Genomic DNA, 14,504 nt, shown 5'->3' with positions numbered 1-14,504 from the left:
TCGCTTCGTATTTGCGGCGCGCAATATTCACGAGAGTACGGCCGTTAAACCGAACGTAATACACAGAAAATAGAATTCGCTCTAACAGAAGCATTAATTTACCGAGCGGATGCACAACATATGCCATTTCCCTTTACGTGTAATCTCATTGCAAAATTACTTTCGGGAACAAATGATTTCAGAGCGTAATAATCATACACGTGAAATATGTTTAAATCTCTCTAACGACCTGCGCACGTATCATAGATCTGCGTGTGCGAGCAGTACGTTTGTTGCGATACACGCTTGTATAGTCGTTTCCATGAAATTCACCATGCATTTCCGGCAAAAGAGAAATCGCGCTGCGCTCACATAAATGACACGTCCGGCGACGAGTCTGACTCGTGACGGAATCGTTAAAAATTTGCAATTTGCGCTATTACCTTACTCGTCGCTGTTAAAAGCATTTGTTATTTATTCCAAATCAACGGGAGCTCGGTTACAGTTCGCCGCGAACAACTCTGATTAGTCGGACTCTTGAGATTGCCGGCACAATGCGATGCGACGATGAAACGACGAAAACGACGTTCATTAAGCGACGGAAAGTCGCGCGAGCGCGCGATTCGTTTTCACGCGCCGGGCGCTTCGAGGATCGACGATTCTCGCGGATATAATTTGCGATATTGGGGTAACCGTGTTGAAAGAGAACGTATTTACGTCACCTCTTTCAGCTGCAACTGCAAACAATAAAGCCGAAGCCTCTAAAGGCAGAGCTCGCACTTGTACCGTAGGAGCGATCTCGTTTACACCGTTTCATTTCTTTGAGGTCCTGAATGGGCCGCGGTCGGTTTTCCAGCGCTAAACGAGCTTTAAAAGGCGCATCTCGCTGCCGCCTTTTCGTGTTTTTAACCGAGCTGCAAGCTCGTCGCTTCGGGTATTACCGCTCGCTTAAGCTTTAGTTACCGTGGCTAACGCGGCAGCAACTGCGAAACTCGCGCTCGCAGCACTCGCTATTATCGAGATAACTGTTACACAGCTACACGGAAAAAGCTACAATGCGCCTCCGCGCCTCCGCGCGTGAATCTTCATCGGCGACGACATGGTGGACGCGCGCGCGCGCGCAAGCGAATGCACTTCCTCCGACTATACGTTCCAAACATCAACGAATTTTAACCATACATAACTCCATCGTGTCCGCCGCACGGCGGAATATCGCGCGTCCGCCGAGCCGAGCGGCCGAGAGAGCCGAGTCAAATTTTATACATATACGGAAATCACTTATTCGTAATAATGGAGTCGGCTGTACAGAGCGCGAGGATACGCGAGCTTGAAAAAAATAAAAAAAGCGCTCGGCCAAAATCCTCGCGGCGCATAGAAGGGTGAGTGGTGGTGGATGCTGCACAGGGTCAATGGGACACAGCCTCCGACAGCCATAGCGCGCCCACGTACACGAACCGGTTTATATTTAGGTGCGGTGCGAGAGTCGAGCTCGTGATAACAAGCCGGGGATGGGGTAGGTGTGGACTTAGCGCGCGCGGGCGTCCTTGTAGGGGCGGTTTTACGGGTGTATGCGCGCGGCAGGGTGTACGTTAATTGATGTAATTATATTCTCCTTGCGCGCTGAGAGATACATACATATTTATATATAAATATACGTACATAAGTGCGTACATGAATATGTGTATGCATGTGTGTGTGTGTGACGCGTGCGCATGTACGTAACGTAACACGGGGAGGAGGTGCTCCCCACACGCGTGTTTGCACGCGGGAACAAACGTGCGTTCACACACGCAGAAAACGCGTGGCTAGAACCCTACTAGATAAGGTAGAGGCGCGTGTTCGTATGTGTGCGACGTACGCATATTGCGCCGGTGCGATGGAGGGGGGGGGGGAGGAGGGGTGAGGCGCATTTATATAGAAGGGTTGAACTGTAATAGCCCCATAATAGACATACCTCCGTTAATTATTGTCCTGCTTATTAAGCCGGGCGCTCGATATCGATGCGCTTGTTCCCGCGACGATCACCGAGACCGTCGTGGCGGAAGGAGAAAGAGCAGGGACAGACGGAGGGAGGGAGGGAGGGAGGGAGGAGAGTCAATGCACAGAGGAATGCTATCTACGTTATCTCGCTCGTTCGGACAGAACGGACGCAAATTTACGGCGCGAAGATGATTGTAGTACGATCTTGTTGTACGGAAGGCAAGTCGCAATGTTAAGAATCGGTCCCTTCCCCGGGATTAGGAAAACGCGATTAGATAAAACGCGAAAATTGCATGTCACCGCAGGGAAACGTTTGGAATATCGGTAAAGAAAGAAAAATAAAAGGGGAAAGGAAAACTGCTCATGCGTCGTTAATAGTCGTTAGAAAAAGTCTCGCGGTCTCGGAGACGACGGTCGACATCGCGCAATATTCCGCGGGATTAATCGGAGGGAGTTGCAGCCGCAGAAATATTTTAATCGGATTGACCGACCGCGACGCGCGGTGCGAGAGCAAACCAAACGCAAGATTGAGTTTGTTGACACAACAAATTATCACGTCGGGCAGCGGCTACAATTTTTCCCCGGCGCTGTTCACGCTCTAACGATCGCGCTAGTCTGTGAACGCGGCGTTATCACAAAGGGGGTTTAGCTCTTGCAATCAGGCCACTTTCAGAGCAGCGCTTTGCAATATATATATATATATATATATATATATATATATATATATATCAAGGTACTGCGCCCGTTCAATGATCCTTTTTCGATCTACCGTTGTACGTACTCTTTGTGCGGAACGATGTGTCACGCGTCGGTAATAGAGAAACATTGAGTCGCCTCCTTTCTGATACCTTCGTTTACCGAGACAAAGGGAAAAGGCCACGACGAGACGCAAAACAGCCGGCTCCTGGAAATATCTCGCGGAAGCGATAGCTGGCTGCAACGGAGAGAATAGCTGAGAACGCATAAAACATTTATTACGTGTTCCGGATTCCGTTCACGAATTTGCAGCCAATCAACGAACGGCGCGACACAATCCGAGGGTAATTGAAAAGTACGGAGAAGCAGTCGTTTCCTTCCTCCCCCTCCTCTCTGCCTCTCTCTCTCTCTCTCTCTCCCCCCTCTCTCTCTCTCTCTCTCTCTCTCTTCCTCTCTCTCGTCGATACGACTTCGAAAGTGAAAGAGAGAAACAGAAAGAAAATGAGCGAGTGAGCGAGCGAAAGAACGACTCGACGTAAAAGAGCGAGAGCGAGAGAGAGAGAGAGAGAGAGAGAGAGAGAGAGAGAGAGAGAGAGAGAGAGAGATAGATAGAGAGAGAGAGAGAGAGAGAGAGAGAGAGAGAGAGAGAGAGAGAGAGAGAGAGAGAGAGAGAGAGAGAAGTTACTTATAGTGCTTCGTACACTACGACCTGAGCGAACTTCTACCACGCGTTGGACAGAATGCAGGATCGGGATGGAAAAGGGTTGGGTCGCGCGGCGCGGGGCAGGGGTACGCGGGATGATCGATAGAAGTTCCAGTTGATCGAGCATTTTGCATCGACTGTCGCGGCAGGCAACACCAACGCATCGATGCTGAATCCGTTGTTGCTGGGCTTGGCAGCCACGGCGACCCTTTTGGTCCTGGCCGTAGCTGTAATCGTAGTGGCGCTCTGCCGGAAGCACTTCACCGGCCGACCCGGGAGTCCAAAGCACGCTCCCATCGTGTGCGAGCCGCCTAATGCAGGTGCAACCACCCCGGTGCACCCTCAGACCAAGCAGGCGGTCGATGACATCGATCCGGACATCATACCCAACGAGTACGGTGAGTACGTCGCTGTACGAGTATGTTCCGATCGTCGGGGAAAAAAGGAGTCGCGCGACACTCGCTCGCTCTGTTTCGTGCCGACGAGAATCTAGCTGGGTCGTCGCACGCGCGCCACTTCACGGGACAGACCAGTGAATGGTTCAACGACAGAGACAGAGTTAGAAAAAACAACGCGATCTTTGTCCTTTCGATGTGTCACTCGGAATTTCCGAGTGAGAAAAGGTTTTACGAGATTTTTCACGAAGTAACGACACGCTCGTAATGAGAGGTGAAAATACGCCCAATTATATATTTTACTTTGTACTTGATTAATGTTGAGTAAAATAAAACTTTTGTTCGCGGTTCGCGGTTCGTTGAATACTGTATCGTACAGCGGGTGAAATAAATATGATCGTGGTCTCTATTCCGGAACTAACGCAAAAAATAATGAAATTGTGAGTTATATATACAGGGTGTCCGGAATGTGATCATTAATATTTTGTGTACTGGTAGAACTCGTTAAAACAATTAAAAAAGTCCTGTGCCATTTTACAATTTTTTCAATATTTATTCCGTAATTAATTAAAATGTGTAAACGAATGAGCGCACGAGAAAGCGACAGGACGGGCTCTGTGTATAAGAAGATGGCTTACCTCGCGCGGCGAGAGGCAACCGTAAGCAACAAGAGGCGGCCACCCAGCGCTCACTACGCGCTCATTGGCTCACATGTTTCAACTAATAATTCGATAACTATTGCCAATTTGACATTATGGTACATGACTTTTCTTCTCGGCTACACCCAATCTACCAGTACACAAAATATTAATGATCACATTCCGGACACCCTGTATATATATATATATATATACATATATATGTATATATGTATGTATGTGAGTTATATATGTGTACCATGAAAGGTTTATTCAAAAAGATTGGTCACCGCAGTTCTCTCTCTCTCTCTCTCTCTCTCTCCCTTATACTTTGGGAGAGGCTTATAAATAATGTAGGGATTTGAGCGATGGCGCGTTGACGTGTTCCATATTAAACCGACTTTAGCTCTGTCGTTGCTCAATCCTAACTTTCGTCTGTCTATTTAGATATGTTGAATATTTTCCCGGCTCTATATGGATATTACAATGCGTATCGATCTTTTGCAAGATACATCAAAGCCGCGCGCTTTAATCTACATAAACGTGTGGTGTAATTAAATTATCGATAGGATTCACGTCCTACCGATGGCCGGTCTCATTCGTTCTGTCGAAGCCTTGTTTCGTTCTAAAGTGTGCGTTAAAGCGTCGATGTAGCGGCGAACGGTAATAATTCGATGAGGCTTTTGCTTAATTAAATTACGTAACTACGACGAATTAAGACTCGCGCAAAAAGTCGCAGACGCAGCGGGAATGTGCCGCTGAAATAACACATAATGCGCGCTTGAAATCTGCGCGTGAACGCGAATATAATAAAACTCTAATCTGATATCATTTTCCGAGCGGCGGCGGGAGTAATAACAAGCACGTTAGCTATCGTGCTCGTAACAAGCAAGTCCATGAAACAAACTTCTCATTTAAATTCATTTGAGCGCGATGTTACCTTTTCCACGAAAACACGTTTCCATTTGCGTTATTAATATGAAATAATACCTACGTCGGCGGGCGAGTCGTGCGAAATAATATATTATTATTATTACTAATAATAATTATAATAATAATAATGTCGGGCTACGAAGGTAGATCGTTGATATTTGAAAATCTCGAGAAACACTTGGCATGGATTTCGCAATTTTCGCAAGTGGGAGAGTCTCGCGAGATCGAGAACGAGTCTACCCTCGCGACGCGAGTCTCTTTTTTCGCGTCGTAATGAAAAACACGATACGATACGGTGCAAGTCGGACACGGGACTTAATGTTTGCCGCACTCGCGCGAGACAGGGTAGCATTTATAAAATGACCGGCTTTGCCTCGATACAATCGACTAAGCGGCTTAGTCGTCCGACTATGCATGGCTTCTTGAAATCTGCTCGCAGAAAGAAGACCCCTAACGTACACCCCCGTCTACAAGACACCGCCGCAACGACGGAAGAAAGACCGCGCCAGCGACGAGGACGCCTCGCCGGAGAAAAGGCCGATCGTTCAGCACGGTCTGGACCTGCCGTCGGATCCGATGCTCACTGACTGCCTGCCAACGCCTACCATCAATTACCCACAGAATCATGTGTCTCAGCAGAGCACCTACAATCATCCGCCCACGATGGCGGATTTCAAGCAGATGGCAATGGACGCGTACAATCAGCGTAACAACCAAAACGTAAGTGGATTCTGCCGAGATGTTGCGACCTGCGACGCGCAGATCTTTCCGATCCTTTCTCTCAGCCTCGCCACTGGATCCATGAATTAAATTCAATAAAATCAGGACTTTATCGTGATACGTCGGTAGGAAAATCAGTAACCTGTTCGACTTTCCAATGGCATTTGTTTGATTCTCTCCATTAGTAGCTTTCGCCCGTGAATAATCAAAGTTGGAAGCGAGAGGGAAGGAAGAGAGAAAGAAAAGGAAAGAGTAGACGAAATTACGTCATTCATTAATAGCGTCTCGACCAGCCACTGCATTCTTGACCCCCGACTCGACCTCCGTTTTCGTCGTCGTAATACCGGCCCCTTCTAACTTTCGCGCCGTTAAATCAGTGGGGTTGTTTTAAATATTAGGAGCTTCGACCGCGCGCGCGCGCGCGCGCGCGCGGTGCGATGGAAAGTCAGACGAGAAGAGGAACGTTTGCCTCGATATGCGGCAGTCCCCCACTTTAACTTTTCCGGTTTGAGCAGACCTTTGAGTTGTCTGCACTTTCGTAAGTTTAATTACGTCCAAGTTTTCTCGATAATTCGACGAGCCCAGCCCTGATGCACATTACTCGTCTCGTGTACGACTTGCGCTCTCCTCCGTCAGAAGTTAATCGCACCATGACGCGCGCTGTTACGTGCTGCGAGCCAACTTCTTGAAACCTTTATCTCGGAAGCCTGTTTGGTGAACCTTTAACGTATTGGAGGGCCCACCTCCTGTGACCTTGATCTCGACTTGTATCATAAAAAAGGTTACTCTTCTGAGTAACTTTCAAAAGGTTTCAGCCGTCGCTCTTTGTTTATTAAAAAATGATTTGCAAAAAGTTTCATAAACAGAGTCCGTCACAGTGTACGTTAAAAAATATTAAACGGTACACATGAGCGAGGGAGCGAGAGAACTCCGCCCCTCCACTTGAGCGTCTAAGTAATTGGAACGTATAGTCCTCGTTTGTCAAAATAAATATTACTCGACTCGCAGCGACGCAGATCCCAACGGTGGCTAACAACCCGACGAGTCTGGTGAAACATCGGGGCGTGGTATTTTTATGCTTTCAGATATATTATAGCCTTCAAAGGACGAGCAAAGGGCTCTCGTCGATGCCGCAGAGGCCCGTCTCGTCATCGGTCTCGGCGCAAGGCAAATTCCATCAGCCGGAAGTGGTGACACGCTCTAATCGGATACAAGAGAGTTGTATATAAGCTCGAAGGACTCCCCGCGGGATCAACCCCCGTGAGAGCTTCTGAGACGCCGCTGTCGCCGTCGCCGACGATTATATTTACAAGCGTAAATGTAACGAACCCGCGCGGCCGGTGAGAAGCGTTGCAGAGAGAACGAGAGAGACCCGTGGATTCCTGAGACGCGATTGCGAGGTCTAACGTGGCATCTTCCCAATAGTTGGTATAAGAGAGAGAGAGAGAGAGAGAGAGAGAGAGAGAGAGAGAGAAAGAGAGAGAGAGGAAGAGAGTGTGTGTGTGGTGTGTACGTTTTCGATAGAAAGAGAGAGAAATACTTAACTTAACGTTTACTGTACAAAACCGTAGAGGCTGGTTGGAGTGTTCCGGATCGTATTGACGGGAACGCGGTCTCTCCTCGATATTACGTTACACCGATCTCGCCGTCGCCGGGGAGTGGGCATGTTTTCGTACATAATTTCGCAGGAGAGACGAAATAAACGTCGTTAGAGCGAGTCTTAGAGAAGAAGCCCCGTACACGTCCGGAGATATTTCTTTACTGACATTACTGAGATATAAGTGGTATATCGTACGTACAAAAGAGTCTAACCCCTAAGTAGTTAATGTCAATAACGAGAGAGATGAGGCTGGATCGAAGCGCGCGCGCGCGCGTGCGGGCTGAAGGATATCTCACAACGGCGCTTTATACTTTATTCATACTCCCGATTACTCGCGAGAGTCGCGCGCAGAATGTCTTTTTTACGGACCTCACGCGGAAATTCTTTTGGAACTTTTACAATCTACAAACTACTTTCGAGTCGGACTACTACTCTCGCAGTCTCCTGCGAGAGAGAACACGGAACAGAAGAGAGGAGAGCAGAGAGGAGAGGAATGCGTGTGCGCGTGTGTGTGCGTATGTGCGTGTGTGCATGTTTTCGCGAACGTAGCTTGTCCGGCCTTATCCTCGAAATACTAACGATATTAATGTGATCGTATTCGAAGCTCATCACTGCTCATGTTTTTCGTACGCAAAATTTTTTATAACGACCCGAGAGAAAAAGCGTTATTCGTTCGAGGGAGGCTTTTCGCCGAAACTCGAGAGGATCCTCTCCCCTTAAAAGGAGCGACGTCTTCGTTCCCGATCAGCCGACGCGGCACACGGACGTGGGTTTTACTGTTTATATATGAAACTAGTTTTTGTACAAAGATCTATTGTAAATAGACACGAGCCTGGTCCTAGAGTTATAGTCACTAATGTCCGAATTTCAATCCGTTACACGTTAAGTCGAGATATGTCCGATCGACGTAAGATAAAAAAAGCTCGATGGCATACGAATACGAATAAAGAGAATACGTTTCATCTGTTTTACACAAACGAGCTCATTCGCTTGTCGTTGTCCACTTGACCCTTCCATGCCCCTCTCCCATTAAGAATCGTGAGACGGTGCGATACGAGGAGGTACGAAATTCCTGCGGTACGTGAGACGAGAATTTATTCGCGCAACGTGTGTACTCGCGTTGCGTTATATCCCCCGTACTCTCTCTCTCCACTTTTAACAGGAAAGAAATCTCGCTACGTGAGAACGCGGCACGAGCGCCGCACTCGCTGTGCGAGTGCGACGCGTACTTAACGCCCGACATAATACGATTCGATTTACGTCGCTTACACGTCGTGTACACAACTACAGTCAAGTACAGCTCAATTATTCTCCGCTTAAACTAAAGTAAAGCGACTGCGAGAAACCTTCGATCCTTCACGGCTTCCCGAAAATATATAATAACAACAGTTCTTCTTCTACATTTGCGCTACATTTGCATCCTCCCGCCAAGGTGAGTATCGCGCACTTTTGACACAGCGACGAGCGAGCGAGTAATTACGGGAAATGGCGGGCGTTTAATAACGGCAGAAAATGCCAACATTCAGTGTCGGCCTCGGTACGCCGAGACGCGTCGACATCGCGCCGTCAGGGGAGACGATATATTTCGCAAAAAGAAAATTGCGACCGGCGAGACGTATCGCGCCATTTCCCCGAGATAAACGCGCCGCGAGATGGCTGAAGTGCTTTAAGGAAAACAGATCGTCGCGTCTCTCCATTAGCTTCGAAGAGAGCTGCAAAAGCACCCTGACAGCTAGGCGAGCATCCTATTGGACGAAGAACAGTAATTCGAGCATTTCGGGAGAATACGGGGCCGCTACAGTGTTTGCATACATTGTGCATTCTCGGTCTTGCTAACAGGGACTAACCCACGTTGCCGGAGTAACCTATTATTCTATGTGCCATCCGTGTCTCCAGGGCTGTTAAGACGACCTATTCCGCTCCTAACGCCCCGTCGTAGCTATCCCTCGTCAGACTGTCACCCACTCCAGCTGCGAATGTAGAGAACATAATTACGATTCACCCAAGCATCATAATCGAATGATATCGCAATACCTGCAGATGGAACGGTCAATGATCGTACCTCATGATATCCAGTCGACTAATGCTCCGATTGAATCGCAATCCAAATTATCGCAAGGCTACAACGGGGGGGGACGCGTTTCTTTCTTTCGTCTGCTCTCGCGAAGTATGTAAACTCGGTCTTTGTATCTCTTACGCCTGCCGAACGATGTTCGGCATTATTTCATTGATGTAAAACTCGCGAAAATAAAAGATACCAAAATTTTAATACGTCTAGCTCCGCGAAATAATCGCTTTTTAGCGCAATATTTGGCTTTCTATTTTACAGGGCTACAAGTTCGAATTATTTCTCGTGATTTTTGCATCGACAGCATCGTCGTTATCTCGTTATCGTTGGATGAATAAAAGGAACGAGGAAAGGAATCGACACGATTCTGTTGGGGGAAAGAGAGAGAGAGAGAGAGAGAGAGAGAGAGAGAGAAAGAGAGAAAGTTTCACCAACTTAGGTAAATCTTTGCTTGTAATAAAGTGGAGTGCCAACTGAAACAACAAACTGAGACAATATCGATGCTGTCTGCTTCGTGGTCAGAAAATTAAGATCTAATGGGATCTGCCGTTTGGCTCCGGTATTTGCAACTTATTCACCACCGATGGGCCATCACGAAGGCAAAATGGCGGGACTCGCGAGAATTTTCAATAGAGCCGGCCGGCGGTAAATTTCCGCCACGATTCTCGCGAGAGGAAAACGTGTCGCTACGACACGCTAAGTTTGAGAAGTAATCGAGCCGCGAGGCAGTCGAGCACGCTCAATTAGCCGCGGAAATCATTTCCGGCGGTAAGTCCAGCACGATAATCCCGCGAAACGATTCCACGGTTACCTCTTCTGGCCGACCCCGTTTCCCTCACTGCCGAAGATTCCGTCGGCCAAGTTTGAAACAGGTACGTAGCTACATACAGCGAAAGTATGCAAAGTCCAAAAGTCCTCTAATAGAGGATCGTCGAGCTCGCCGTTTGCTTTCCTCAATCTTCAGAGAGTTCTCTCTCTGAAGGAATATCGGAATGGAAGATATATTATATGGTATACTCGTAAATTATTCTTAACACACACACACACACACACACGCACACATATATATTATCCTCCTAAACGTTAAGAACAATTAACGAATACAAAATTCGCTCGCCGCTCGCAATACGCTTTCGTTCCATTCCATTTCCCTCCCGAGAGGACGTCCAAAAATACCGGCGTTCACAATGTTTTCGAGCTAAGTAGCAGCGAGAAAATGAGAGGGAAAGAGAGGAAAAAGGAGCAAGTTATCAGTGAGCCACGCGAAATGGCTGAAAAAGATCGAGTTACCGCACTGTCGCAAAACTACCGGAAGATCGCAAGTCGGGGCAGGGGCAGGATTGGTTCGCCAAGAGGGAGAATCTTCCGACATACTTTCGCGGGCGCATACTCAAAACGATGCCGTTCGGTCGGCATCGTTTCGGAAAAACTTAACCGGTTTCGGGAGACTATGAATGCGCGAGCTTATCGGCTCTGCGCTCTATCGCCGCAAATAATGATCTCTCGTCGGTGAAACGCGAACGAAGGAACACGAACGAAGAAGAAGAAACCTAAGGCGGAGGAGCAAAAAGAAAAGGACAAGTGGCTTTATCAGTTGCGCGCGCGCGCGCGCGAGAGCCGGCGAGTTCTCTTCTTTGGAGATACACGTCGGGGGGTGGGGAGGGGAGGTGTGGGAATATGCAAAATAGTTCGGTACGCGCGCGCGCGCGCGCGCGGTTATCGAGGGAGCGTACATTCGCGAAATAATTGACGAGTTCGTGCTATGGCTATAACATCGCGAAACGAGAGCTGCACTTACGGCATCAACCGCCCATTAAATCCACGTGGAGCGGGACGTTATTTTAGGCCCTGTACTTTCATCGATTCGCGGCCAACGGTTATAAGCGTTAATCCTCGATTACGCTCCGCGGGATCTTTGTTGGCGATACTTGCTTCGGCTTTACAGTTGCGGTTAGCGCTATTAGCGCAAGTTTGTAATAACGTCGCGCTCGAATAACGTGCGCCGAATCGTCTTCCCTCTGCTCTTCGAGAGAGCAGGACGGAGAAGAAACAAAAGTATATCAGGGCTTAAATGACAGCGTAACAAGAAGAAAAAAGGAGCACGCGCGCGCAGGAGCGAGCGCTATCGTTAAGCGACAATCGTGACCGACTAATTTGTGAAAATGGGACGAGCATCTCCGCTGCGAGACAACGTGATTGCTTTGAAAACGCAGTAATTCTCCGCCGTCGCATGCTTAGCTTTGTCGCCGTTGACACTGTTCGTCAAGCTAATGACGTACGCTCGACGACGAATGCGACAAAATTACGTTTGAAACTTAACGTCGCGAGGCATTGGCTTTGTGTTAACGAGCACTGGCGCAAATTCTGCGCCGGTCTCGTGATAGACCATGATGCAAGATATAATATCTTCACGGCAAACAACATCAGAGAGCCGTAGCGAAAAAGTAAATATTAGTAAATAAATTTGCGCGCGCAATATAAGGTAAGTAACGTCGTTAATCATACACACAGCGTGTTCCAGATTCTCCCTGGGCTCTCTTTTGTGTACACATCCTTTGACTAATTTAGAGAGTCGACTCTTTTTCTTAGTGCAAATTTAATTGGACGACGCGCTTCTCTCCTGAACTTTTCAACATTCGACTCTACGTGAGCAATCCGCGAATTAAAATCCCCCGTTAGAATGAAACTCACCGAGACTCAGCCGAAATAACGCCGCCGGTTCGTGTTTCTCGTGAAGGAAGAAAAAAGAAGAAAATGAGAAAGACAGAAAGAGAAAGAGGAAAAAAGGGCAAGAAAGAAAAAAGAAAGACGTTTGTTTCGAACGAGTTGAGGAATTTGCGACTGAAAGTAAGCCAAGAGGCAGCTGCATATTGTATTTTGTTCGAGTCAGACTCGAGTTTAGACGAGTACAGACGAGTTTAAAATTAAGGCGCATGCACTTTAATACGACACTATACACTAGTCACGGTCGAGTCGTGACCTAAGTGCAGTAGCGCGAAGCCATAGCCGATTAAATTATTCATCGCCCGTCGATTATCTCGACGTGCCGCAATCATTAACGAAGCTAATCGCCAGAGTTTGATTTCCGGGGCGCCATGTAAATTATTATGGATTGATCGCTGCAAAGTGGCGGCGCGAACGCTCGTAATCGCTGAATGATCCAGAATCGCTGTAAATATTTGAGGGAGACCACATCGATCGTCGCGAGCGCACGCCGCGCGTTACGAGAAGAATCGATTATACGTATGGACGTACGCATTTTCATCCGCTAGCTAGCACCGTCGTGCAAAATCCATCAACGAGAGTCATACGGTTTTCGTTGCTATTCACGAATTTTCATCATCCGCGTATTCATAATCCCTCAATCCTCTTTTTACGTGACGTGTATGCGTCATGAGAACAAATTGACAAACATGCGCATACACACGTACGATCACCTACACACGCTGAGCACTCTCGTTTCTATCGAAGCGTCAGTTTTGTTTTCCTCTTGCGCAATCATTTTCACGCTTGCTCCAGCCCTCGACATACCGTATGTACACATTACACGATGATGATAAGGTTGAAATTGCAAGGTGGATTGGTAAGTGGAAGTGTAAGATAAAAGGGTAAGTATTATTTTATCAAAAGAAATTCGCGAACAACGCGAAAGGAAAGAGAAGAGGAGGACAGGTGAGCTTCCTCCTTGTTCTTCGAAAGACTTGTACGAAGGAATAAAAGTCTCGTAGAATATCGGCCGTAACAAACAGTTGGAACAAGCAAGCTGGAGAAAGAAAGCTAAGAACTAAACGATATATCCAATATGAAAGGTGTCCCAAAATTCACGCAAAATTGGAATTTTGCGCCGTTTGTGCGGTAAAGTGTTGCCAACGATAAAAAAAGACAGCGTGACAACTGACAGTTTAGGGTTTTTAAACTGACCACGCACAGCGAAGAGAGTTCGTTGAGTGGATTATGGAACAACAACAAGTGGATGCCGATTTTTCGAACAAAATCATCTTCAGCGATGAGGCTCATTTCCAACTTGATGGTTTGGTTAATCGACGAAATTGTCGCATTTGGGGTTCAGATGATCCACGAGTGATTGTTGAGAAACAAATGCATATCCAGTGCAACGTGTCACTGTTTGGTGCGGATTTTGGGCTGGAGGCATCATCGGACCATTCTTCGGAAGAAAATGCGGCTGGTCAGGCAATAACAGTTAATGGTGCTCGCTACCGCGACATGATAATCCAGTTTTTTGTGCCTAAATTGTGTCTAAATTTTGTGCCCAAAAGATATGGATGACAAGACGGTGCCACATGCCATACAGCCCGAGAAACAATTCAATTACTGCATTAGTCATTTCCTGGTCGTGTAATTTCCCATTTTGGTGATCAGATCAGGCCGCTCAGATCATGCGATTTAACACCGTTGGACTTTTTTCTTTGGGATGTTTTGAAGTCTAAGATTTATGCCAACAAGCCCACGACCACCCACGCCTTGAGGGAGGAAATTGAGCGCTGTATCAACGAAATTCAGCCACATTTATGCAAAACGGTCATGGAAAATTTCAACAAAAGAGTGCATATGTGCCAGCAAAGCCGTGGAGGCCATTTACCCGATATGCTATACCATACATAACCCTATACTGTATACTTTATGAATCAATAAAAAATTTACAATTTTTAATTATAAACCTGTGTTTTCTATCAAAAATTACTTCTTGCGTGAATTTTGGGACACCCTTTATACGGACTCTTTGATGATACATTGAGGATACAGAGATATATCCGGAGTAACCGAGGAAAAG

General features: G+C 47.2%; 1 protein-coding gene across 1 annotated transcript in view; it reads left to right on the top strand.

Annotated features, from left to right (window-relative positions):
- LOC105191319 (hemicentin-2) overlaps positions 1-9,009 on the top strand; it is a 106,691-nt gene extending 97,682 nt beyond the window's left edge. Inside the window, exons 10-12 of the mRNA XM_011154631.2 lie at positions 3,508-3,756; positions 5,764-6,044; positions 7,130-9,009. Of these exons, the coding sequence (XP_011152933.2) occupies positions 3,508-3,756; positions 5,764-6,044; positions 7,130-7,273 (674 nt within the window). The 3' untranslated portion in view covers positions 7,274-9,009. The remainder of the gene's footprint in view (positions 1-3,507; positions 3,757-5,763; positions 6,045-7,129) is intronic.
- The last annotated feature ends 5,495 nt before the right edge of the window (positions 9,010-14,504 follow it).

The sequence above is a fragment of the Harpegnathos saltator genome, unplaced genomic scaffold (assembly GCF_003227715.2).
Source record: "Harpegnathos saltator strain DR-91 unplaced genomic scaffold, Hsal_v8.6 scaffold285, whole genome shotgun sequence".
Taxonomy (NCBI): Eukaryota; Metazoa; Arthropoda; class Insecta; order Hymenoptera; family Formicidae; genus Harpegnathos; species Harpegnathos saltator.
Note: the sequence above shows the minus strand (reverse complement) of the source record. Positions and strands in the feature narration are given on the sequence as shown.